Below are 25773 nucleotides of genomic sequence, written 5' to 3' on the forward strand. Positions count from 1 at the left end.
TTTCTTCCAAATTGTCAGAACTGTTCCAAATTCAAAACAATATTGAAAAATAACAACCAGTGGATCCACTACTTCTCAGACCAATTCCTTACATACCCTGTGATGTAGACTACTGGGCTTTGGCAATTTAAACCGGTCTTTACACTACTTGATATGTCACTTGCTGAAAATGATGACTTCGGTAATCTCATAAAATTATGATTTTCACCAAAATATTACTGGAACGACATAAGGAACAGAAAATGGCACGGCACCTTTTTTGAAATTTATTAATGTCAATTTAGTTTGGTTACAAAAGAAATCTTCATCTTTCCTTGACATTATCACATGTACAATATATATTCAGGTACTGATTACCTGAATATTTACACATCTAATCAATTATATAATTAAATGTTGAAAGCTATTAATTGAACTTTATAATTGTATGCAAGTTTTCCATGTGTGAAGAAAGATTTTAATTACTGCAAGTTAACCTTGGCATTTAAAAAGTTTTTAATCTCGCCATGATCATTGTCAATACATACCCATCATTTTAGTTTATACTTTGATTTCAAGTCAATGTGTTTTCCATAATTTGCTGACATACATCGGGCCCCAAGGTTTACCCTTTTCTGGCACAATTAACTGTCCATACTGTACGTCTTCCGCAAATGTGAAACTATGAGAAAAGGAACAAGCCAAGTCTGTTAAATCCACAGTCTGAATGTTGTCACAAGAATTCAGGAGAGAGGCCACAACATCATCATTTTCTGCTCGAGACAGCGTACATGTAGAATAAACCATTGTCCCTCCGGGGCACAATGCCTCAACAGCCGACCTGCAAGCCACCAGTACAAAGAAAATGAGGCAATTTCTAGCGAATCCAGAATAGAAGTTTAAAACATTTTTTTTGTAACTAAGCAATAACATATTTAATATTACCTCCACAGGGCATTATTTCCTAAATGTGTTTCCAGGAATGCCACAACAGTAGATCTCAATCGTTCTGAAGTGCTCTGACAATACCACAGGTAGACTTACAATCAAAGTTCACAATATTATAAAAAAACATTTACTTCCAAATCTTGTTTCTGGGTCATTAACTGGAAAATTCAGAACTCACTTCACTTAAAACCTTCTTCCCAAAATTGTGTCAGGTTTTACAGATAGTCACTGTCTAATGCAAGTAATCAATCAATAAAATTGTGGTTTCAATTATTCCTTACATAATGCTCAATGTGTTCTGCTTTAATATGAGTATTAAACAATAAAATAATATTTAAAATAAACATGCTCAAACTTGCTGGTGACCAACATAAACATTGTAGACTTAAGGAAATGCATGATGTCAAGTAGCACAAAAAGAAATTACATCAATTGACATTTGTACAAATAAAAAGAACATAATATTCATAGAAATATATATGCAATTCACTTGTACAAGTTGAGGTCATCCTTTCAATACAGTACAAGTTGGTAATGCTATTGTTTCAACCCATTTATGCCTTCTAACTGCAGAGCTGCCATCATCATTTTGGACATAAATGAAATAGCTTTAACCAACGATCAATTTTTTAAGCAGTAGCTGTTAGACCTATATTAACTTACAACACAAATTAACACAAAAGTACTGTAGGATGGTAAAGATACAACATTGGGATATTAAGTAAAATATCAACCAATGAAAAAGCCTATCCAATTTATACTCAATTAACTCCACAGGTTTATAACATTAATAAAATAGCAATCATCTGACACAGTTTTGAAAGTTAACTATACCACAAAAGACTGTGGCGTTTGGTAGTCTGTAGTAAGCACCTCTCCATACAAATCTTATGCAATCCTAAGTATGATCAGCTTCTGCTAAATGGATTACTGGAATTGCGAGTTCCTGAAAAACCAATTAAGTTAAAAAAAAGAGCTGATTCAATAATAATATGGATTGAAAATGAGTTTCCATTAAACGGTGACTGTCAGGATTGCTATTAAGCATTAAATAGGATGAAGTTAAAGCTCAGTTATGCCTCAAATTTTCAGTTAAAACAAAGTCAACAAATCCACACATAGAGCAAAACATCAACCTCAACCTAATTTCAAATGCATTGCAGAAAACAAGTTAGTTTTGGTGGATTTCCATAATCTTATAAATGTAGACAAATAGCTTAAACACTCTTATCAATACTATCTACTCATTTCAAAATCCCCAATTCAAAATGTCATCATTGTATCCAATATATAACAGAAGCAGAAGCAGCTTTGCTCCATACATTTATAAAGCCTGATCAGTACTGTTGTGCAAGCCTGAAGAGTACATTGTTTGATACAGGTATCTAACCTTTTATCCAGGATTCCGAACACCGGCAACCTCCAAAACTGGGCACCTATTTTGGTAGATGGCATCTGCTCATCAAATATGGTTTTTTACACATAGATAACATTAATTTCCCATAATAACTTAGCATATTTACTTACGGAATGACCATTCACACAGGCAGGGCGTTTACACTAAATAAGGTTGAGTTGCGGGGATTTCAGAGGCTGGATGTTTGAGGTGGGGGTAGGTTGAATAAACATGACTTGTACACAAGTGGAAAAGACTCTGCTTTTGATGCTTAGTGTGAGTCATATAAACCATATATAACCATTTACGGAGCGGAAACAGGCCATGTCGGCCCTTCGAGTCCGCACCGATTCACCAGAACTCCACTAGCTCAACCCTCCTGCTCTCCGCCCATAACTCTCCAACCCCCTCCATGTACACAAACAACCTTCTCTTAAATGATAGAAGGGGCCCTGCCACAACTATCTTTTTTATAACCGACAGCGGACAGTCTCCGATTTGTCAAAAAAGTAGTTTACACATTCAAAGCAGTGAATTTTTATCCAAAAGTGTTCATGTAATCACTAATACTGTTCCTTGCATATCTACTATACTTAATGGTTCATAATTATTTTAAAACAATAAACCATGGTCAGTTTTGACCATTTTCATCTCTACAAATTACTTGGGAAGATCATTTCTCTGAACAATATCAATAGTGCCACCTAATGGAAGCAGGCAGATTCAGATAGAAAATCAAAGCAATTAAAAATTTGACTCCAGAACCCCAAATTCACAATATCCATCACTCTCTCCAATTACATTCTAAGAATTTGCTGATGCAGATACTCAGTAAAATCAAGCTGCTAGCATAATTCTCACATTACATTTTGCCAAAACAGATGATCAATTCACTTGCAGATGAACTGTTTAATTCACACCATTTACTACACATTGGCTCCAATTCAGTTTTGTCAATGTTTGCATACAATGAATGTGAAAGCAAGAGCAAATCCCAGTGACAGCCATTACATCTATTATAATCTCTCAAACCCAAATAAAGGTAGACCACACCAGATGTTATTCATTTTAATCCATGGGTCAGACACTTGCACAACCAGTTTGAGTTGAATTCCACAAGTGGAAGGAGAAGGTGGTCCAACAACTATATTTTTCTCAACATACACTTAAAACAAATATAAATCATTTTGTTTGTGCTTAAAAATCAACCTTCTAAAAAGGTAGGAAAATATAGCACTGGGGCACTCTAGATCAGTGGTAGCCAAACTTGCTTAACATAAGAGCCATTTACGATATACATCAGCTGTTTGAGAGCCACAAGACATGAAAAAAATTACATACACCTTTTTACTCTTTCATGCACATTTTGTTACAAAATGGTTATATAAGGAAATGCATGTGTGTAATAATATTTAATCATGTATGTAATTTTTAAACTGATAATTTGTATTAGTTTCAGTAATCAAAAAGTACATAAATATTTTGTTTATATTGGTAAGTCCGTATTCAAGACGTCAGCAGCTTGGATGGCAGGGCAGCTGGGTAGTAAGTCCGAGTTCAGGAACTCAGATGGGCGGGCAGCTGGGGGACCTAGGAGAGATTTCACGGTCAAGGCGTCAGGAGCTCCGGAGGGTGGGCAGCCTGGATCACACTAAAATTCCGCTAATTTTACTACCCGCAACACAGCCACAATCACGCGTCTGCGCACCCACTAAGACAACCACTGTGAGCATCAGCTTGTACGATTCCTGTCTCAGCCAATATATTTCCGCAAGCCACGTCAAAGAGCCGCATGTGGCTCGTGGGTTGCACTTTGGCCACTGCTGCTCTAGATTAATACATTCAGACCCCTCGCCAAGTGTTGGACAGTAAAGCTAGTCTTGATAGTAAATATCTGAAAAATAGATTTTAGGTATTTTGCAAAATTTCCTGAGGCAGATACAGCCCTCTTGACCAAAAATTTAAACTCAAACACAAAAAATGTATCACAATTGTTTCTTTTAAATGCCAGATTAATCCAATGACGTACCAACCGTTACATATAAGTCACTTCAATTTGATAAGATGATAATTCAAAACTTCATAACTGGTTATCCCACTGATGAAATAACAGGAAATTCCTTGACAAACAATTGCAAATAATTGATTCAAATTCAATGTCATTAATCCGAATATTTGTATTTGTAATCGGAGAAAAATATTCCACAATGATGGCACATGAAATGTTTTCCTGTGTATGGAATTACATCAATTTTCTTTTTGGAGACAAAGAATTCCAAGCACAGTTGTAAAATAACAAACTTTACTTGCAAAGCATACTGACGGAAAATGGTGAAAAGTTTGAAAGAGAGTGAGTGGTTTGGATTCTGTGCTGACTGATAGGCTAATAATTTAAATTCCTAAGATTTAGAAACCAATTGAATTTAAAGATGAAGTGTCGAGGTGAATTTGTGCTAAAGGATCAGATGAACTCCTGAATTACAGAATACTCGTGAGGATGAATGATCTACACCAGACTTTTTTTTTAAAAATGGCTCTTCAATGTTTCCAGAATATTCTGTTAATCATAGTGTGGTGAATGTCTGCCAAGCTGCCTGTCTCCCCTCTGGCGAGCCTTGCTGTATTAACATTGGCTGTGCATTATCTCTACTGTTAACGACACTCCCCTTGGAGATGTTTTATGAATATGTCAGCCTATCAGGTTGTTTACGAATTCTAGTTGCTTACGCCCTCTGTTTGACACTATATCTTTTCCTCTCTCTCTCTCCAATGGCCTTGAAGGCTTTCGAGAGAATTAAAGCTGATATTGCCAAAGCTGCACTCTCGTCCATTGACGAGGATGTCCCATTCCAAGTGGAAACTGATGCCTCAGATTGTGTCTTGGCAGGAACCCTTAATCAAAAGGGCAGACCTGTGGCATTCTTCTCCCGCACGCAGACCTGAACTTAAATATCCAGCCATTGAAAAAGAAGCCCAGGCTATTATTGAAGCTGTTCGCTACTGGAGACACTTACTAGCCGGCAGAAAATTTACTCCTGTCACTGATCAGAAATCTATAGCCCACATGTTCAGTACTAAACACAAAAGTAAAATCAAGAACGATAAGATAGCACGCTGGCGAATAGAACTCTCAACTTATAATTATGAGATCCAGAACAGACCGGGCAGGTTAAATGATCCCTCTGACGCATTGTCACGATCTGCTGCTGGTGCTCAGCTGGAGGAGCTAAAAGAGAGATCCATAGCAGACTGTGCCACCCAGGAGTCACGAGATTCTTCCACTACATAAGGGCTAACAACTTTCCTTACTCTCTGGAAGAAGTCAGGAAACTGACTAAAATCTGTCCTGTTTGCCCGTAGGGCAATGAGCAGGTTGAAAGGGCTAATGCTACAGTCTGGAAGACTGTTAATCTTGCATTAAAAACACATGGTTACCCTGTTACCCGGTGGCAGGAGGTACTACATTCTATTCGGTCTTTATTGTGTACTGCAACAAATCAAACACCTCATGAACGTAGGTTTGCCTTTCCTAGGAAATCAGGAACTGTGATGGACTTGCCAGCCATTTATCTGAGCCTGGAACCGTGCTGCTGAAGAGCCACGCTCAGGCACGTAAAACAGACCCCCTTGTCCAACCAGTTCAGCTACTGCATACTAACCCCAACTACGCTTGTGTTAAATTCCCAGACGGGAGTACTGACACTGTACCCCTAAGAGATCTGGCCTTGTCTGGTTCACCCCTTTCTCACACCCCTACTCAGAGTGAGCCTGAGAGGTTGGACTCATCCCCCCAGCCTGTGACCCATAGTCAGCTTTCAGATGGCCATGCTGAGGCTCCACTGCCTCACGCTAGCGATTCTGGAGTGGGTCCAGAAGTCAGTCCTTCCCACACTACTGACCCAGGACCTGTACCAGTTCCCAAGGTTGCAAAGGAGCCACCTGTTTTGAGACGAAGCACCAGGATTCGTAAACAACCTGATAAGCTGACATAATCACACAGATTTTAAAAAAGTTAAAACATTCAATTATACACAGCATAACCCTCTCAATCATGTCCATATTGAAAATGTAGTTCTGGATCCCTACTGTAAAAAAACTGCTATAAAAACATATCATTTAATTTAAAAGAACCTGAGGTTCTTGTACCATTAAAAAAACAATAGGCTAGAATATGTAACATTTGCCAGGTGAGTTTCTCATAGGTTTCATATTGAAATTTGCTCTAAATTAAGAACCTCTATACTGCATCTGGAATATGCACAAATCATTTAACAGTTTTTTTTATCAATTACTTTTCAGATTTCAGATTTAATGTCAGAGTACATACATAACCTCACATACAACCCTGAGATTCCTTTTTCCTGCAGGCATGGCAGAATTTCCACTAATTGGTAGTGCAAAAAATAAAACTGTACACCGCATAAAACATGTAAACAAAAAGAACTGTAAACAGACAACAAATGTAAACAAACTGTGCAATATAGAGAGAACAGAAGAAAATTAATAAAATGCACAAGAGTCCTTAAATGAGTCTCTGATTGAGTTTGTCATTGAGGACTCTGATGGTAGACAGGTAGCAACTGTTCCAGAACCTAATGGTGCAAGTCTTGTGGCACCTATACCTCTTTCTTGATGGCAGCAGCTGTGCTGGGTGGTGTGGGTCTTTGATGATGGCTGCTGCCCTCTGATGGCAGAGTTCCTCTAGATGTACTCAATAGTGGGGAGAGTTTTGCCTGTGATAACTTGGCTGTGGCCACTACCACCACCACTTACCAATTATTGATGATAATTATGAACAAGTTCACAGTCCAATCCATGATATGTTACTTAGCACATGAATTCAAATCATAAATCAAATAGGGAAAAAAAGCAAAAGAAAGGTAAATTTATAGTGATATTTAAAAGATAAAAGAAATCAAGAATGGCAATAAGTAAGACCTCTCACATCTTAAAATGGTGGTTCCTCTTGAATAGAGGAGGCCAAAGTTATTTTGGTTCTTGCAATTCCTAATCCTTCAAGTTAAACACAGCACTTTCCACACTGTAACCATGGTTAACACTTCAGCCAGCACTGAAGATCTGGAGCCTTCAGGCAGCAATTTTCTGATTTGTGTGGTTAATCAAGTTCAACTTTATTGTCACATGTACCAAGGCACAGTAATAACATTATAATTAATTGAAAATTTGAGAATCCTGGTAGCAGCAGTATGATCTTCATTGTTTAGACTTTTTACATTATTTATGACAAAATTCAGCCCACTTGTATTTCACGTTGCAAAAAGATATTACAAACTGCTTTACATATTGCTGCAAGGCCTTTTCTTATTTCTTCTCATTCTAATTACAGAATTTAAACTTCCACATTACAGTTGTTTTAAATTAATAACAGTTTAGACCAATATATATGCCATAATTAAAGAATTATTTAAAATCTGCCTCTTTCTGGAAATTGCACAAGTTTGGTGGATGAAGAGTGCCAGTATATTTTTGACTAAATAATGCAGTTCATATTTCCTGTAATTTTTGTGAATGGAAGCCAAAGAAAAGTGGTCAGGTATCACCAAAGAGATACAGGTATGCCCCACTTTTCCAATACTCAAATTGTGAAAATTCACTTTTACGAAGAAAGTCGTGTTCGCTTTATGAAAAGATTTGAATGGGTTTTCACTTTTCAAAAATAGTCTTCAATAGTAGTGAATGGGTCTTCACTTTACGCCATTTTGGATTACGAAAGTTTTCACAGGAACGCTCTAGTTTTATAAAGCGTATTTGGAATAATATTCCCTTTCACACATGAAAGAACATGTCACAAATAAAATAACAGTGTGATCACAAACCATCTATAATAATGTAATGACAATCAAATACAGTACTGTTGATTGTTTTATCAGAAATCATTATTTTTCTTGTTTTTTAAACTCCACACAATGTTTTGAATTAAAATCAATATAAAATCATAATTTAAAATTTGTACAATTTGACAGAAAAAAAGTAAATATAAAAAATGAACATAATGCACCCAGTAAGAAATACATGATTTACAGAAATGGGCACTTCTCATAAAGACCATATTAAAACAAATGATCCCATAAAAGCCTTCCGATTTCAATTTTGAATTCTCCAACTTTTAATTATCCTTCAGAAATGGCTGTTTCTGCATGTCACCATTCTGGCTCAGTTATTCCATTTTCTATTTACGTGGTCTGCCTGGATGGGGAACACCCACTGCCACATCAATGACTACACAGTAGACACAGTACAACATGCTTGTCATTACATGTATTTACATACATGGATTCACTTCAGATATATTCTCTTTGTTCTTCTCTCCTACTGAAAACTAACTTGTTCTTCTCTCATTCCCAATAATGACCACCTGAAACGTTAACTGTTCATTGTTGCTGTATGACTCCAAGCATTTTTTTTTCAAGACAAATATCATTGTTAAATAATAAATGCCACACACAAAATGGCAGATAAACTTAAAGCAAATGAAAGAACAGAGCCTCTTGTAGCAAGCTTTTAATTAAGGTTAAGATAAGCTTCTGATTTACTAGGAGTAGTTAAATGAAATGAAGACTATTCATGTAGTTCACCTATCATCTTAGCAGTTACATTGAACATGAAAGTGGAGTTGTTGCCCAATTAATAATTAATCAAAACATATAACCATATAACCATTTACGGAGCGGAAACAGGCCATGCTGGCCTTTCGAGTCCGCACTGGTTCACTGATTTTGTCTACAACAAATGTCAGAAAGAAAACATGAGGGGTGGTCACTTTTCTTTACTTAACAGAAACACATCTCAAATATCATTTTTTTAAAATCTATCCAATTCACATTTGAACAAATCAATACTAATACCTCAAGAGATTGTGTCCAATACTTCAATTAAGTGGTCAAACTATGGAACAATTATTCCATTTAAAATGTCAAAAATGAACAGATGCACTTTGAGATTTTACTCCTCATACCTCAGTAATTGCTTCTGCAAAACAGGTAGATTAGGTGTATGTACAATCCTTTTGCAAGCCTTAAGGACATCAGAAGAGAATAACCAACTTCTGTCATTTGAACATGGGACATCCACAAGGACCTAAAAAAACCCAATAAGGTTATGTAAAAAGTGTGCATGTCCAGGTGACAGTTATTTTATTCAAAGTGGCCATCTCGTCACAGGCTGAGGAACAGGAAGATAACTTATCCAGCCAAATTATCGGCACTGTTTACCCAAATAAAAATTAAATCGTAACTCAAAGCTTTAAAGAATAGCTAATAATGTGACAAGGAACTTGTCATCATTTTGCAAAATAATATGCAGCAGAAAGAGTATCACATTCCACTCTATAAACATCACAAAACATGAAATGAAAATACAATTAAACAGCTATTTCTACTTGAGCTGAAAAAGGCTAGAGAAAGTGAATTCTTGAATTATGAAATTATTTGTACTCTCAGATGTCCTAGGGTAGAGATTTGTCAAAAATTGACTAGTCAGGGAGCAACTTTACAAGTAGTGCTGACCAAAGGAGAGTAAAAAAAATACTTTCACTGTAACTCCAATGAATTGTAAAAGCTATTTGTGACAATTGGGGAAACTCCTTATTTAGTTAATCTTGGACTTGCAGTTGTTGACATGTTGACTCTATCTTGAGAAAATTGTGGAAATGTTATTTGCCTAGCAATAACACAAGATTGGCAACAGTACAAGATCCTAAACACCACAGGTACTATTTCTAAGGTTTACATATATTGCAAAATACAATTTCTGACAGTGCCAGGCTCAATGTATCAATGGAGATAAAAGTCCAGTATCCAGTAGGAGTTAGTTAAAACATAAATAGCAGATTTGAAAAAAGATATCGGGAGGAAAGGTTTACAGTGTTTGCATCCAGCTAATGAGTTCTATGGCCATGCAGATTCATAGATATAATGAAATTTAATTGTAATTTACAAATAATAGGGAAGAAATCTGAAAAAACTAAAATGGTTAATATTATTATTGAAAATAAATTACACTATACTATTGTCATCGAAACTACATTAAGATGGCAACCAACTGAAATATACTTGTGCTTGGTCTGATTATCCTTGTCCAAAGCACAAAGGTATAAAAACAATATATTTGCAAAATGATATGGACCATTTCTTTCATTTTGTTGAATCTAACACCATAGCACCCCCATGTGGTTGGTGTCAGTAGTACATGGATGTTCCAAAATTCAACAGCACAATATAAGTATCACATAATAGTCAAATTTTTTGGACTTTTTTTTAGATAAAATTTGGGGGGTGGGGGGAGGTGGTAGACTTTTTCATGGGTCATCCTTTTGACCACAGCAATTAACAGAATCGTTCGAAGTGTCGGGAGCTCGGATGGCTGGGACAAGGTGTTAAGTCCATTTAGGGAGTCAGGAGCTCAGATGGGTGGATGGCCAGGGCCGGGACGTTGGGAGCTTGGGTGGGTGGACAGCCAGAACCAAGGAGAAAGACTGTGGCTGGGACGTCGGGAGCTCTGTTGGGTGGGTAGCAGTCTGTCGTTGAGGTGTTGGGAGATCCAGTGGTGGGCAGGGCCAAAAATGACGGGGGCAGGGGGGTCGACTTTTGCACGTCATACGGAAAACATGCGATTTTTGGCCCAGGGAAATTGACTATTATGCATATACAGTAGACAACCCAACCTCTCAAGCCCATAGCATCAATTACAGTAAATCCCTTGGTATCCAGCACCTATGGGGATTGGTGGATGTGGGATAAATGTACTTTCCAGTTGCTTGAGATTGCACGATGTGTGATTGACAAACTAACAGCAAGGCACACCAATTTTAAATGCATATTTTTTTACCTATTTATTTTCCTCGATATTTTTGTTGGCTGCTTGAGGCTGCCAGTTGCTTAAATTCTGTAACATGATTAGAGCCAATCTACCCCAGGCCTCAACTCCTTGGTGTCAAATTTCCACAGCCATGAATCTCCTGATTATTCAATATTGTATCTTCCTTCACTTTAAATAGTTAAACCAATCCAACTCCCCAATTCTCTGGAGTAGAAATTCCAAGCATTCACTACCTTCTGCAAAAATAAATTTCTAGATACCTCAGCTTTAAATTACTTGCCTATTATCATGAAACTATGTTCCCTCTTTCAAGGGAAAACAGAACCAATCACTATTTACAAATGGGCAAAGATGTAGTATTGTACCATTGATGAATGATGGCAGAATGCCACCCAAATCCAAAATAACTGACTTCAGTCCCAAATAAGATATCAATTATCAAATATTATAAGACATCAATGATCAGACATTTTGAACCTCACATTGCAACAATCAGAAGTTCCCACCTGCTTCCAAAGGGCTTCAATCATCCCAGTATCCAAGAAGTGTGAGCTGTCTCAAGGACTACACCCAGTAGCACTAACTTCTACTGTGATGAAATGCTGGACAAGCCCAGAATTAACACGTACCTAAGCAATTTGCCTAGCATCACTATCTCTCCACAGCAGATGCAATATCGCTGGCTGGAACTCCACACAACTCTGGATCACCTCAAAAACAGCAATACATACATACGACTGCTCTTCATCTACTACAGCTCGGCCTTCAATACTATTATTCCCTCAGTGCTGGTCAAGAAGCTACACACTCTAGGCTTCTGTACCCCACTCTGCAACTTGACTTTCTCATCAGAAGACCACAATCAGTATGAATTGGAAACAAAGTCTCCTCCTCACTGATTATCAACACAGGCACACCCCAAGGATGCGTGCTTAGCCCACTGCTCTATTCGTTATACTCCCATGACTGTGTGGCCAGGCACAATTCCAATGCTTTCTACAAGTTGGCTGATGACACCACACCACAGTTGTCAGAGAATGGCAATGAGGAAGCATACAGGAGGGAGATAGATCACCTTGTTGAATGGTGTAACAAGAGAAACTTTGCACTCAATATCAGCAAAGCCAAGGAGATGATTGTGGACTTCAGAAAGAAGTCAGGGGAACACAACACAGTCCTCATTGAGGGCTTAGTAGTGGAGAGGGTCAAGAACTTCAAATTCCTGGGTGTCGACATATCCGAGGATCTGTCCTGGAGCCTTCACATTGATGCAATCACAAAGAAGGCTCGCCAGCGGTTATAGTTTGTGAGATATCTGAGGGAATTCAGTATGTCTCTGAAAATTCTTGAAAACTTGTACAGGTGTACAGTGGAAAGCATTCGGCCTGGCTGCATCACTGCCTGGTATAGAGGTGCCAACTCTCAGGACAAGAATAAACTCCCAAGCATTGTTAATTTGGCCTGCAACATCACAGGCACCAGACTTCACTCCATCGAGGACACCTACATGAGGCGGTTTCATAAAAAAGCAGCCTCTATCCTCAAAGACCCCCACTATCCAGGTCATGCTACCATCGGGAAAAAGGTACAGGAGCCTAAAGACGAGCACTCAACAGCACAAGGATGGCTTCTTCCCCTCTGCCATCAGATTCCTTCACTATTATTTTTACTTATTTTAATAGTAACGTCAAAAAAATGGTTATAATATGAACGTTTACACTATGACGCTGCCACAAAACATTGAATTTCATGACTTGTTCATGACAATAAATTCCAAATGATGGAGCCACTACTGAAGATACATTGGGAATTTAAAGGAGTTCTAGATTGCCAGAATGCCACAGAAAAAGGCAATTATAAGAAAAATTCAGAATGCATGGACATGTGTTATTATGAAGGACTTTGGACATTCAGAAAGGGAGTTATTTTATTAAGAAGGACTTTTCCCTCCACATTGACAGTAATGATCGTCTCTTGATAATCAGAACTTGACAATAGTTATGGTCGGCTCACATTACCACTTAAATGCAGAGCACTTAATAAATCTTTCTTTCCACGTTCATACTTGATCAGGTTTTTCTATAATTTTTGTTACCTTTGTATCACCTGCACTCTATATCACAGCCAAACACAAAAATCATTTCAGTGCTGTCTGGCCCTTGGGCATAAACCCATCTCAACTGCGCAGGAATGGGAAGATTTGATACTCAGTTTTTCAGTATGGCCCAATGAAGCACAATAAAAATACAGACTCACCTTGTTAAACACTTGGGGCTGTTGTGGACCAACATTTCTTCCATCCTTGTTGGTCACAGAAACTAACCCCCTCAGGTCTCTAGGTACAAAAGACTCAAGTGTTTCCTTCAGCCACTTGTGACGCAAAATGTCATGTTCATTGCAATATAAATTACCTATTAAATAAAGAGAAACAAATCTGAGATTGTACAGCTGCAAACATCTTGCTGTGAATCAAGAAAACAATTCTTGTAGATTACAATATTGTTTTCTGCCCATTTTTGTTGAAACACAAAAGAGTTCCCCCACAATCAAATGGCATTCATCCTCTTCCCAGATGAAATGGTGAATTTGCACCAAAGCTTCATACACTCAAATTTTAGATGTTCAGGAGAAATGTCACCTGTTCTGGAATTCCTCAACTGGCATAATATTTAATCAGGCTATACTTTGCTGCAATGCTGCCCTATCAAAGACTTTAAACCAAAAATCCATCTGTGTTCTTAGGTAAATGCAAAAAAATTCCACGCTCTATTAATAGACAAGTGTGAAATCTCCCTGAATGATATTTAATCCCTTATCTAACACTGCCATACAGAATACCTGATTGTTCACCCAAATTCAGCCCATCATAGTTTTTAATGACTAAATAGATTGCAGCGCTTTCCCACAACAATGACGAGGCTTTATTTGTACTTAAAGCATCACACAACTACAAAAGGCACCATATGAAACTGCATTTTATTTTCATTTGTTAAAGAGTTTGAAAAGTTCTATTGGGTAGCTGATTTTAATTGTTTCTCTGCATAATAAAAGACTTCACCACAAGCCAAATATTAGAATCAGATACTCAATCTAGCATCATAATGTATCACAATTGCTTTTTTTAAATGTCAAATTGTCTTAAATGTTATTCGACCACCTCGATGTCACTATAAAACAAAAGGAAACTACCTGTTCACCCACCTCTGCCCAGCACCCAGCTACTGGTATTTTAAATTTCAATGTTTACACCATCCCAAGGTTCAGCTGCCTTCCATTTTCAAATGAGGTTCAAGAATGGGAAGAGAATTCAAAGTTTTTCTTCATATGCTGTGGGTCCTCTGATCCTTCAAGTGTTTGCCTGCCTTGATACACATGCTTTCTCAGAAAGGGACCTCTTTTTTTTTGAGATTCTCTACAGAGTAAATATGACCCTGCAAACCATGTTCTCATTCTTGCAGGTTAGTATGGGAAACATTAAAACTCTGATTAAAAGAGATTCTTATTCTTTTGTTTTAAGAAACATATCAAATTCTTTAACAAATAAAAATTTTTTAAAAACTTAGATTTAATTGCCTTTAATGACCGTATGCCTGAAATAAAAATAAAAATTGTCGGAGGTCTAATGCACTCCTGACAACGTTGATTCAATGTTAGACTTCCTAAATAAACCGACTGCTACTTCATTTCCAAGTGTCTCTTTACACAACCTGGTCTGCAACTATTCATGTTTTACTAATGTTGGAGATGTTAAAATTTATAGAAAGTTCAAAAGCATTTCAGTAAAACAATCTACCTGGAAAAGTCTGAATCCACTTAGAAGAAAGAGCTTTTAAGTCATTCGCAGTCATGTCTATTAGAAAATGTCTATTAGAATAGTCATGTCTATTAGAAAATTAATGGAGCCATCTAATGGATTCTAAATTTGCATATGCTATCTAAAGCTAACTGTTCAAGTAGAAAATATCTGGCATTATGTTGAAGCATTCATTTTAAAAGAAAATAGTGAATCTACCATATTTAAGGTTTAGAAAAGATCAAATATGTCAAAAATACGTCAAAAATATATTTAATGATATTAATACCCTGATATTTATATTCATATGTAGACAAATATTACAAAGTAATTTTTTGGTCAACAAATTTATATTGTGAAGAATCTGCTGTATAAAACAAGCATAATTTATAGTTGTTGTTCAATTATATTGAATTAAATGCAGATCCCACAACTTTGTTTTGAAATACAGCTCTTCCTTAAGTTGGGCATAATTAAGAAATAAATTGGCAGTGACTAAAGATGCAAATCCAGAGGTGACTTTTAAACATGGTTTTCTTTGACTTATTGTTAACTCAACAAGATAAAGGTAGTGGGGTGGTTTGGAGCAGCCATTCTCAACTTTATTTTGGCTATGGCCCCCCCTTAGGATTCTGCTCAAAGTTTATGAAACCCCTTCCCTGTGAAGAAGTCAAGTTTTGGTTTCTTCAGTACTTCTCTCCTTCTTTCTTTGGCTTGGCTTCGCGGACGAAGATTTATGGAGGGGGTAAAAAGTCCACGTCAGCTGCAGGCTCGTTTGTGGCTGACCAGTCCGATGCGGGACAGGCAGACACGATTGCAGCGGTTGCAAGGGAAAATTGGTTGGTTGGGGTTGGGTGTTGGGTTTTTCCTCCTTTGCCTTTTGTCAGAGAGGTGGGCTCTGCGGTCTTCTTCAAAGGAGGCTGCTGCCTGCCAAACTGTGAGGCGCCAAGATGCACGGTTTGAGGCATTATCAGCCCACTGGCGGTGGTCAATGTGGCAGGCACCAAGAGATTTCTTTAGGCAGTCCTTGTACCTTTTCTTTGGTGCACCTCTGTCACGGTGGCCAGTGGAGAGCTCGCCATATAATACGATCTTGGGAAGGCGATGGTCCTCCATTCTGGAGACGTGACCCATCCAGCGCAGCTGGATCTTCAGCAGCGTGGACTCGATGCTGTCGACCTCTGCCATCTCGAGTACCTCGACGTTAGGGGTGTGAGCGCTCCAATGGATGTTGAGGATGGAGCGGAGACAACGCTGGTGGAAGCGTTCTAGGAGCCGTAGGTGGTGCCGGTAGAGGACCCATGATTCGGACTACATAAAAAGCCAAAAATATTTATGTTACGCAAGGTGAAAACCAGGCTTTTACTTAAATGGGCTATGGCCCATTCATACAGAGAATGGCTGATCTATTATGCACTGGAAAAGTTGGTCAAGGAATGGCAGATGGAATTTAACCGAGTCAAGAGCAAGATGGTTTGTAGGTTAAATCTAGACAGGGCTTACATGGTAAATATTTGGGCCCTGGAAAAAACTGCTGAATAAAGAGACTTGGGGGGCACAGGTGCCTGACTCCATGAAAGCGGAGACCTGAGCAAACAGAGTGATGAAGCCTTGGCATTTGGCAAGCTAGCCTTTGTGAGTTTTGAGCACAGGTGCAGGGAGACCATGTTAAAACTGTACGAGATGTTGGTGAGACTGCACTTGGGAGTATTGTGTGCAGATCTGGGCATGCAGCTATAGGAAAATATTATTACACTGGAAAGGATTCACAAGAATGTTACCAGGACTGGTGGGCTTGATTTACCAGGAGAGGTTGCATAGAGAGTATGCAGCCAAGAGGATTATAAAACAATGGAACTATTTATATCACATAAATAGTCACTAGCTTTTTCCCAGGGTAAGGGAATCTTACTTTATCTTCTTTTTGCACTGATTTATTTTTAAATGTAATTTATAGCAATATTTGCACGATAACACTGCCGAAAAACAAATGAATTTCATGACATGTTCATAACAACAAATTCTGATTCTGAACTTGAGGGCATAGATTTAAAGTGAGAGAGGAAAGATTAAAAGAGACACAAAGGGATCGATCTTCACATAGAGTGATAGGTTTTAAGAACAAGCTGCCAGAAGAAGTGGTAGAAATGGTGTAATTGTGACATCCAAAAGACATTTAGACAGGAACATGGATAGGAAAGGAATAAAGGGATATGGGAAAAATGCAGTCAAATGGGACTGGCTTAGCTGGCATGGAGAAGTTGGGGTGAAGGGCCCGTTTCCATGCTGTAGAACTTAATAAGTCTATAGCCCCCTTTATACTTGTGTCTCACTAAATCGGCCATTTAGTGTCCTGGGAATAGGGATGGCTTTTTTGCTGTTCACATTGACCACTCTTAACTGGGACACTGCATGTGTTCACACTTGCAAGGAGCTTCTACTTTCTACAGGTGATGTCATGATACATCAAGCGATGATGGAACTGTCTTAAATCCTGATCAATGTATTATATTTGAACAAAATTAATCATACCTAATTATTAAATAATTAAGCTTTATGTACAGCACAGTATGAGCCTTTCCACCCCTGTTGTTGTTGTGCCAACCTTTATAAACCTTGAAAAGGACTGAGGGAAAGAGAAGCAGAGAACTGGTTGTATGCATGGCTGCATGCATAGAGCACTCATGGAGGGGTTTCTCTGTCACAAGGCAAAGTCAGGTCCACCATCGCTTTTTCCCTTGGTCTTTATAAATTGTGTGCTAGAGCACTACCAATTTTTCCACACTGTTTAAAATTGTCCGCTATTGCTATTTATTGCTATTTATTTCCCCTCTCTCTCCCCACTGTTACTTTCCCATGGCAAAGTTTATAACTTAATTTTAATTTTTTCTTCTTTCATGTTCCTACATTCATGCAAAAACTTGTGTAATTTCTATCCCAGAATGCAATTAGCCTGTTCTACACTTGCCTGTTTGCAGACGCCAGGGATTGTACTAGGGATCAAGGCAGTTGAGAAGATTTTTGTTTCACACTAGACTATTTTTTAGGCCAATTGGTCTTAATTCCTGGGACCTCTTTCAAGTGTGAAAGATTCAGCACTCATACACACGAGTCATTATTACAACTATCTCCCTTTATAATTGCTTGAACAGCATGCATGTCCTGGGTAAACTTGTACCTCTCACTTTGTTCGTTTTAGATTGGTCACTGTGTTTGAGCTACCGAAAGAAAACAGAGATACACGCCGAGAGCACTTCAGTTTATACAAATCTTTGTTACAAAATCTTAAGCTGATTTCAAACTACAATATGCAAGCCCTTCCCAATTATACTTATCAACGCCTGGACTGGTCCCAACTGCCAAAGCGAGGCAATGACCGCACACTTTTAGCAGCTTCTCCACCTCCCCCGACCAGGACGTTGGTTGGACTCTAGAAGTTCTTCTTCTTGCTGAGAGATGTTGCCATCCCTCAGAGTCTCAAACTTCAGCAGCGGGACCATGGTTTATAATACCCATTCTAGCTTATCACTTTGAATACAATGGTTTACTTAGCTTCAAGTCTCGCCTGACAGTCTGCGACCAACAATCCCATCAGTCTCAAACAGCAACCGGCTAACAAGCAGGAAGATTAAACGTTCTTGGTACCAGATATCTTTTTGTCAGATAACTGCATCTCTGGGCCCCACGGTGGAATTTAGCTTCTGCCTGCTGATTCTTACATTCTTCTCAAAGTAGGTTACTGATACTCAGCCTTGCATAAGCAAAAGCAGGGTCTAAATCCTCCATTACAATGCAGTGTTATTTTGACTCATTTGAAAGTCCATTTTAAAGTAGCATTGAGTTTTTCACTATTTATTAGAACATTATGCGTTAAGAACTTTGATAAAACAATTAAACTATACTTAAAATAATTAACAAAACAGTCAATAAGATGTTAATACATTCAATAGAACGTTCAAAAGAATGGTTAAAAAGAATTATCAGGACTGTCTTTATGTCCCTGGTTCTAAAAAGTACAAAGCAAAGCTTGAAACTAAACGGTTTATCTCAATCATGCAAAAAGAGATCTTGGCTTAAAGGCTGTTACTCTGGAGATATACATGTGTAATTTGTAGACCACATTCCCCAGCTGGTTTCTTGCAAAAATATGTTTGTAAGTCATTTTAACCCTTACAGACATCAGTAGATACGATCAGGACATGCTAGAAAATGTGAAGACATGTCTATTTACGTACAAATGATGAGAAATCTTAATTATTGACCAATCACTAATTTGGCACTGATAATTTAAGAAATAAATTGAATACAAAATTTGGCCTTTCAGCCTCTTAGTGCTCTTGAACCCAACTTTCTTCTAACCAATTAATCTGTACATCTAAAGACACACTGAACATAATAGTCATGCCTGATTTGGATCAATTAGATACCTTAATAAGGATTTTTAAGGATAATTAATTGAAGACACACTTCCCCTTGTCTGTTCACAGCAGCCCTCAGTCCCTTGTGGACTGCAGCAGATTCAGATACCCAACAATTACGAGTTGTAACACCGAAAAGGCTCAGGGCATTCCAGGCCCTCTTTCCTGGAGGACATAGAACAGTGGTTCTCAACTTTTTTTCTTTCTACTCATATACCACCTTAAGTATTCCCTATGCCATCGGTGCTCTGTGATTAGTAAGGGATTACTTAAGGTGGTACGTGAGTGGGAAGGGAAGGTTGAGAATCACTGCTCTAGACCCAATTGTTACTGAAATATTTTGCTTGAGAAAAATTGTCATTGGCCCATTTCCTTTGGAGTTATGAAACCGTGCACATAATGAGCCAATTAGTGGTTTTCAATTTTTTTTCTTTCCATCCACATACTACTTTAAATAATCCCTTAATAATCTCAGAGCACCTATGGCATAAGGAATACTTAAAGTGGAATGTGAGTGGAAAGAAAAAGGTTGAGAACCACTGGCCTAGCATGTTGAGGAAACCTCACATGCCCTCAAGGTGGTCATGATCATAACTATCTCCAAGAAGAGCTCCAAGTTGAAATTTTGTAGGGATAATATGGCCGTCAACTACACAATCCGGGTTATCAGGAATAGCACAATTCTCTCTGCAAGGTCTTCTTTGATTGCAAAGGATTTCAATTCTACCAAGAGGCACTGTGGATGATTATTCTGAAGTATATTTCATCACGTCGCCACTTTACCAAACAATAATATTCAAACTGCAATTCACAGAACGAGCTCCAGAACAACCTCCAGTGGGGCTCAGTGAAGGCTATTCTCAGTATAGCATATTGTAATGGTCCATTTGCTTCTACCAGGCCCCAGCAAGCTACTGGATGAACAGACAGACATTAGACTCATTGACACTAATCCAGACCCAAGAACTTCTTGACTTCAGTCACAAAGCAATAGTGTTGCAGTGTATGTTCATAGAAACATAATGTTTACCAAAGATATGGATTTTAATTGAACTGAGAAATGAGTGTAGCACTTAACAGGTGCCGTGCTCCTGATGGAGATTTCCAATCTATTAACTATAAGATGAGCTATTTTCAAATGTATATCAAGGATTTTTGATGCAAATTGTTGTAATTAAAATTTCAAAGCAGGGAGAACATGCATCAATCAAATGTACTGCCAATTGAATATAAATGGAAAGGACCATGCTGGCTGCAACAAATATATTTCCATTTCTTTTGCATCTTTTATATGGCAATTGAATGTTTCAATTCTTCTGTTGCATGAACTTTTAAGATGGGTTTACTTGGGTAGATTGTAACTTTAGCAAGAGCCACAATCTAAAAGTCAAATATAATATTGGACACAATCTCTTGAGGTATTAGTATTGATTTGTTCAAATGTGAATTGGATAGATTTAAAAAAAAAATGATATTTGAGATGTATTTCTGTTAAGTAAAGAAAAGTGACCACCCCTCATGTTTTCCTTCTGTCATTTGTTGTAGACAAAATCAGTGAACCAGTGCGAACTTGAAAGGCCAACATGGCCTGTTTCCGCTCCGAATATGGTTATATAGGAAAACAGGAATGTCAATTAGTACTCAGAAGATTAAAATTCCGCATCAAAAGAGTCTTTAGTGAGCAATCCTTATTCTACCAATGTAGATCCAGGGAGACTGGAAATCATGGAGCATCTCAAGCATCTCGGAAACAATCACTCACAAACAGCTAAACAGGGAAGCACGGTTGGCGCCATGCCGTTACAGCACCAGTAATTGGATCTGGGTTCAAATACCGTGCTGTCTATAAGGAGTTGGTACATTCTCCCATGTCTGCGTGGGTTTTCCCCGGGGACTCCGATTTCCTTCCACCATTTGAAACATGCCAGGGGTGTAGGTTAATTAAGTGTAATTGAACAGCACGGATTCACTGGCCAAAATGACCTGTTTCTGCGCTGTATGTCTAAATTGACAAAGAAATCTGACACTTAATGTGGAAGTGGCCAATTAACTTATGAACCTATGTAGCTCTGGCACTTGAGATGGGAACGGGAGAAACCCAGAAGGTCACAAGGAAGATATGCAATCTCCATCAAGGACTGAAACTGCCACTTTACCAATTGAACCATTCTGCTGACTTTTCAGTGCATTCCACATCCCAATCCCATCCAGTTTAAAAACATCTGTTTTGATATCATCTCTGGTCCTTGAGGAATGTACGGATTTGTGCCCCAAGGTCCCTCTTTTCATCCACACTTTTTTTTGAATACTTTATTTATAGTTTTTCAAATTTGGACTCAAACAATGGTCAAAGAGGATTCAAAGATCATAGCTACTGCCCCAGCTATCTCTTCTCTCACTTCCCACAGCAGCCTGGAGTATATTGCGCCCGGCCCCAGGCACTTATCAGTCTTGATGTTTTTAGGAAGATCCAACACTACTTCTTCCTTAATCTCCACATTTTCCAACACAGAGTGTTCAGTTTCGACCTCATTTTGATCAAGGTCCTTTTCTCATGAATACTGATGCAAAGTATTCATTTAGGACCTCCCCAACCTCCTTTGTCTCTAGGCACATGTTGCCTCCTTTATCCTTTAGCGGCCCCATTTTCATTCTCAACATCCTTCTGTTCTTCACATACTTAGAGCCTTGGGGGTTCTCTTTAATTCTACATACCAAAGCCTTCTCATGTCCCCTTCAAGCTCTCCTAAGACCTTTCTTAAGCTCCTTCCTGGCTACCATATACTTCTCATGAGCCTTTCCTGTTTCCTAAGTCTAATGTATGCTTTCTTCTTCCTCTTGACTAGTGGATTGAATCAGCCACAGTTCCCTTTTCCTACCAACTTTTTGGGACAAACCCATCTTGAATCCTGCTCAAGTGGCCCCTAAACTTCCTCCACATTACTTCTGTGCTTTCACCTTTGAACATCTGTTTCCAGTTTATTCTCACTAGTTCCTGCCTCATCCCTTCATAATTAGCTCTTCCCCAGTTAAGCACTTTCCCAGTTTGACTGTTTTTAACCTTTTCCGCAGCTATGTAGAAGATAAGGAAGTTGTGGTCACTCTCACCAAAATGCTCCCCACCGAGAGGTCCGCCACCTGACCAGGTTCATTCCCCAGTGTGGCCTCTCCTCTAGTCGGCCAGTCCACAAACTGCATCAGGAATCCTTCTTGTACGCACCTGACAATTTAGCCCCATTTATCCCTCTTGCAGTCAGTAGGTGCCAATCAATATTAGTGAAGTTGAAATCACCCATAACTACAATCCTGTATTTCAGCACCATTCCAAAATCTGCCTGCTTATCTGCTCCTTGGTGACCCGAGGGCTATTTGGGGACCGACAGACTACTCCCATCCCAGTGAATAGCTCCCTTCCTATTTCTAACTTCCACCCACAATGATTCAGTGGACAATCCTTCTACAGCCTTCCCCCTTTTCTGTAGCCGTGATACTATCCCCAGTCACTTTATATGCCGACATGTGCAGTAATCACAAATTTACAGTATAGAAGCATGAAAATAAGCAACCTGGAATATTACAACACTTACGTGGAGTGGCATACTGCATTATTGCCACAGATTTCCCTCCAGGAGCAGCACACATATCCAATACACACTCTCCATCTTGGACGTCCAATGCAAGGACAGGCAGCAGAGAGGCTGCGTTCAGTAGGTAATATTCCTTCAACCTTTCAGCTTGATGCAGAAGTCTTGGGAACCGGCTCTGACCCTCGCTAATGTAACATCGCAAAGGGTGCTGGGAAATTGATAAAGCATCTTGGAGAAAATTCCAATAACCCTGTGAATGAAGAAACTGTTCAAGTGCTTCGTAGTCGCTGAACTTATTCACAAGCACGCCATACTGCCAACTACATGGAAACAGCAGCACCTCTCTGAAAGATAAGCAAAAAAGACTCTGACAGACCATCATTTTTTTTGGTATAGTGAGCAACTATAGAATTCAAGCAACTGGCAGTCTCAAACAATCAGCAAAAAAAAAACCACAGAAAATAAATATGTTAAAAAAGTAAGTTTAAATTGGTGCGCCTCCCCATTTGTTCTCCAATCTCACAATCCAAAGCAAACCACAAAATTTACTTATCCTCCATCTACCAAGCCCCATAGGTGCTGGATACCAGGGGTTTTACAGTAGTATTAGAACACACAATCTTCACACAGCATCGGCGGAAATAACAGCACCATTGACAGGTGGTAACCAATGAAACAGAACATCTCATCAATCGAAGAAATAAACAATGGAAAAAAATTGCTGGGTCACTTCACTATCAACTTTGCGATGAAAATTAACAATTTTGTAATTCCTGTGTCACCATGTGTTTTAGAGCCATCTCAACTCCAAAGAGATCTATTCATCTTCCTAAACCCTCGATAAGGAGATCTTACTGACATGATTTTGAGACCTCATTAGGCACAAGTAACAGGAGCTAAAAAACTGGTATTTCCTTCAACTTCTGGTCCAAAGGGAAGCTCACTATTAAGCGAGTCAAATTGATGCTTGAGGGTAATGCATATAGATTGAACATTTTAATTTTATCTTCAGCAATTCTAATCTCATCAGCACCTCTGTGAATACTCATGACAAGCTGCAACTATAATACTTCGTTCTCATGAAAGAACTACATCTCTGCACAATTACATTGTGATTTTATGTTCAATCTCACTTTACCATACAAACTGGGAAGTGCATGGAAAATTACCTAGGCTTTAAAAATTAAATTTACTAAAGATTGTATACCAATTGAAAATTAGACATTAGACATGAAATACAAAACAGCAAGAAGAATGATAAATAATTACAGATGCCTAATCTTTTTTTCTGGAATTCTGAACACCAGCCACCTCCAAAACCTGGCACTTATTTTTGGTAATGAAAACACCCAACCACCTCGCTCCTAGCCCCCGGCCATCCGTCAGTCACGGCCCTCTATCAGTCACCCATCGGTCACCACTCAGCCGCTGGCCATCCGTCAGTCGCACCCACCCCTGACTATCCGTTGCCAGCCCCCGGCTGTCCGTCGTTCGCCACCCCCACCCCATGCCAGCCGTCCATTGCCCCCCCCCATCTAACTCCCGACACTACAGCAGGGGTACAGTGCTGCCAAGCCCGGAGTTCACTCGCAGCAGTGGCTCAATGTGGGAGCAATGGCCGTCTTCATTACTCACTATCCTCCACGCAGCTGGAACCACTTTGTCAGTGCCAGAGCGGTTCCTGCTGCGTGGGAGAAAATGGGCAAGGAAGACGGCCATTGCTCCTGCATAGAGCCAGCCACCACCGCGAGTGAACTCTGGGCTCAGGGTCAAGAGTCACCTTTCCACCAAAGGTAAGGGGCGGCATGGACGGGGATCTGAGCCAGTTTTATTTTGAAGTTTTACTTTAAAATAAAAAACGTGAGTGATATTATGGTCTTTATTTATTTAAATTCATTTAACACCCTGCGGCCCCTATTTTGAAACATCAAATTTGCTTAAAGCGACTGCTATTTTAAAATGATTCCGGAATCAGGAAGATTCCAAACAACGGCAGGTGTCTAGTCCCGAGGATCCTGGATAAAAGATTAGACACCTGTATCTTCATGGTATTATTTTCCAGTATCGATGTAATTACTGGCCCAATGATAAAATGTTTGAAAGATAATGCAACAAATGCTATGATCTAATTTCCTTTTCAAGCATATATAATTTTCAATTATATTTCATTGTATAATTTTTTAAAAATCTTTAATTCTTCAGTGATTTGAAAGACCATTCTTAAATGGTATTCATCCCCCACAATGTGTACCTTCACAATGACCTTCAACTAAGGAATGAGTACTCTGCAGATATTACTCTACTCGTTTACAGACTCAAATTATATAATTCTTCAAATTGCTGTACTGTAGAACTATACCAAATCTTCACTGTATGCTAACTATTGGGAAAGTCCACAATTCAATAGACAAACATTATACCAGAGTCAATATAATATTAAAATAACATCCAGTCATTGCAAAAGTGCAGTTGTTTATCTGTTAACACACCACAAATTTCAATAGAATATAGAACAAAATATCCAAAGCTAAAATTCCCAAAAGTCCAGCTTTATAATCCATGCTACTTCTGAAATTAAGTTTTTAGATTAAGTTGACGATTTTGTATTTTCATACACAAATCATTGCTCATTTTTTTTCCTCCATTGCCACCATAGAAAAAAAAGATCAACTGCAAGCAAATAGCTTGGTAAACAGAGGATACATGTGCCTAGCTAACCATATTTCCATTCAACCAAGTGGAATAGTTTTATTCGTTGATCGAAAACTTATTGCATTGGATAAAAAGACCAAGCCCACTTTTTAATTAATGAGC

At 38.6% G+C, this 25773-nt stretch overlaps 1 protein-coding gene across 1 annotated transcript in view; it reads right to left on the reverse strand.

Annotated features, from left to right (window-relative positions):
- Positions 1-243: 243 nt before the first annotated feature.
- The window catches only part of nsun3 (NOP2/Sun RNA methyltransferase 3), a 34648-nt gene continuing 9118 nt past the window's right edge, over positions 244-25773 (reverse strand). Inside the window, exons 3-6 of the mRNA XM_069889449.1 lie at positions 22960-23303; positions 13418-13572; positions 9300-9421; positions 244-820 (exon numbers count right to left, since the gene is read on the reverse strand). Coding sequence (XP_069745550.1) covers positions 559-820; positions 9300-9421; positions 13418-13572; positions 22960-23303 — 883 coding nt within the window. The 3' untranslated portion in view covers positions 244-558. The remainder of the gene's footprint in view (positions 821-9299; positions 9422-13417; positions 13573-22959; positions 23304-25773) is intronic.

The sequence above is a fragment of the Narcine bancroftii genome, chromosome 7 (assembly GCF_036971445.1).
Source record: "Narcine bancroftii isolate sNarBan1 chromosome 7, sNarBan1.hap1, whole genome shotgun sequence".
In the NCBI taxonomy this organism is placed as follows: domain Eukaryota; kingdom Metazoa; phylum Chordata; class Chondrichthyes; order Torpediniformes; family Narcinidae; genus Narcine; species Narcine bancroftii.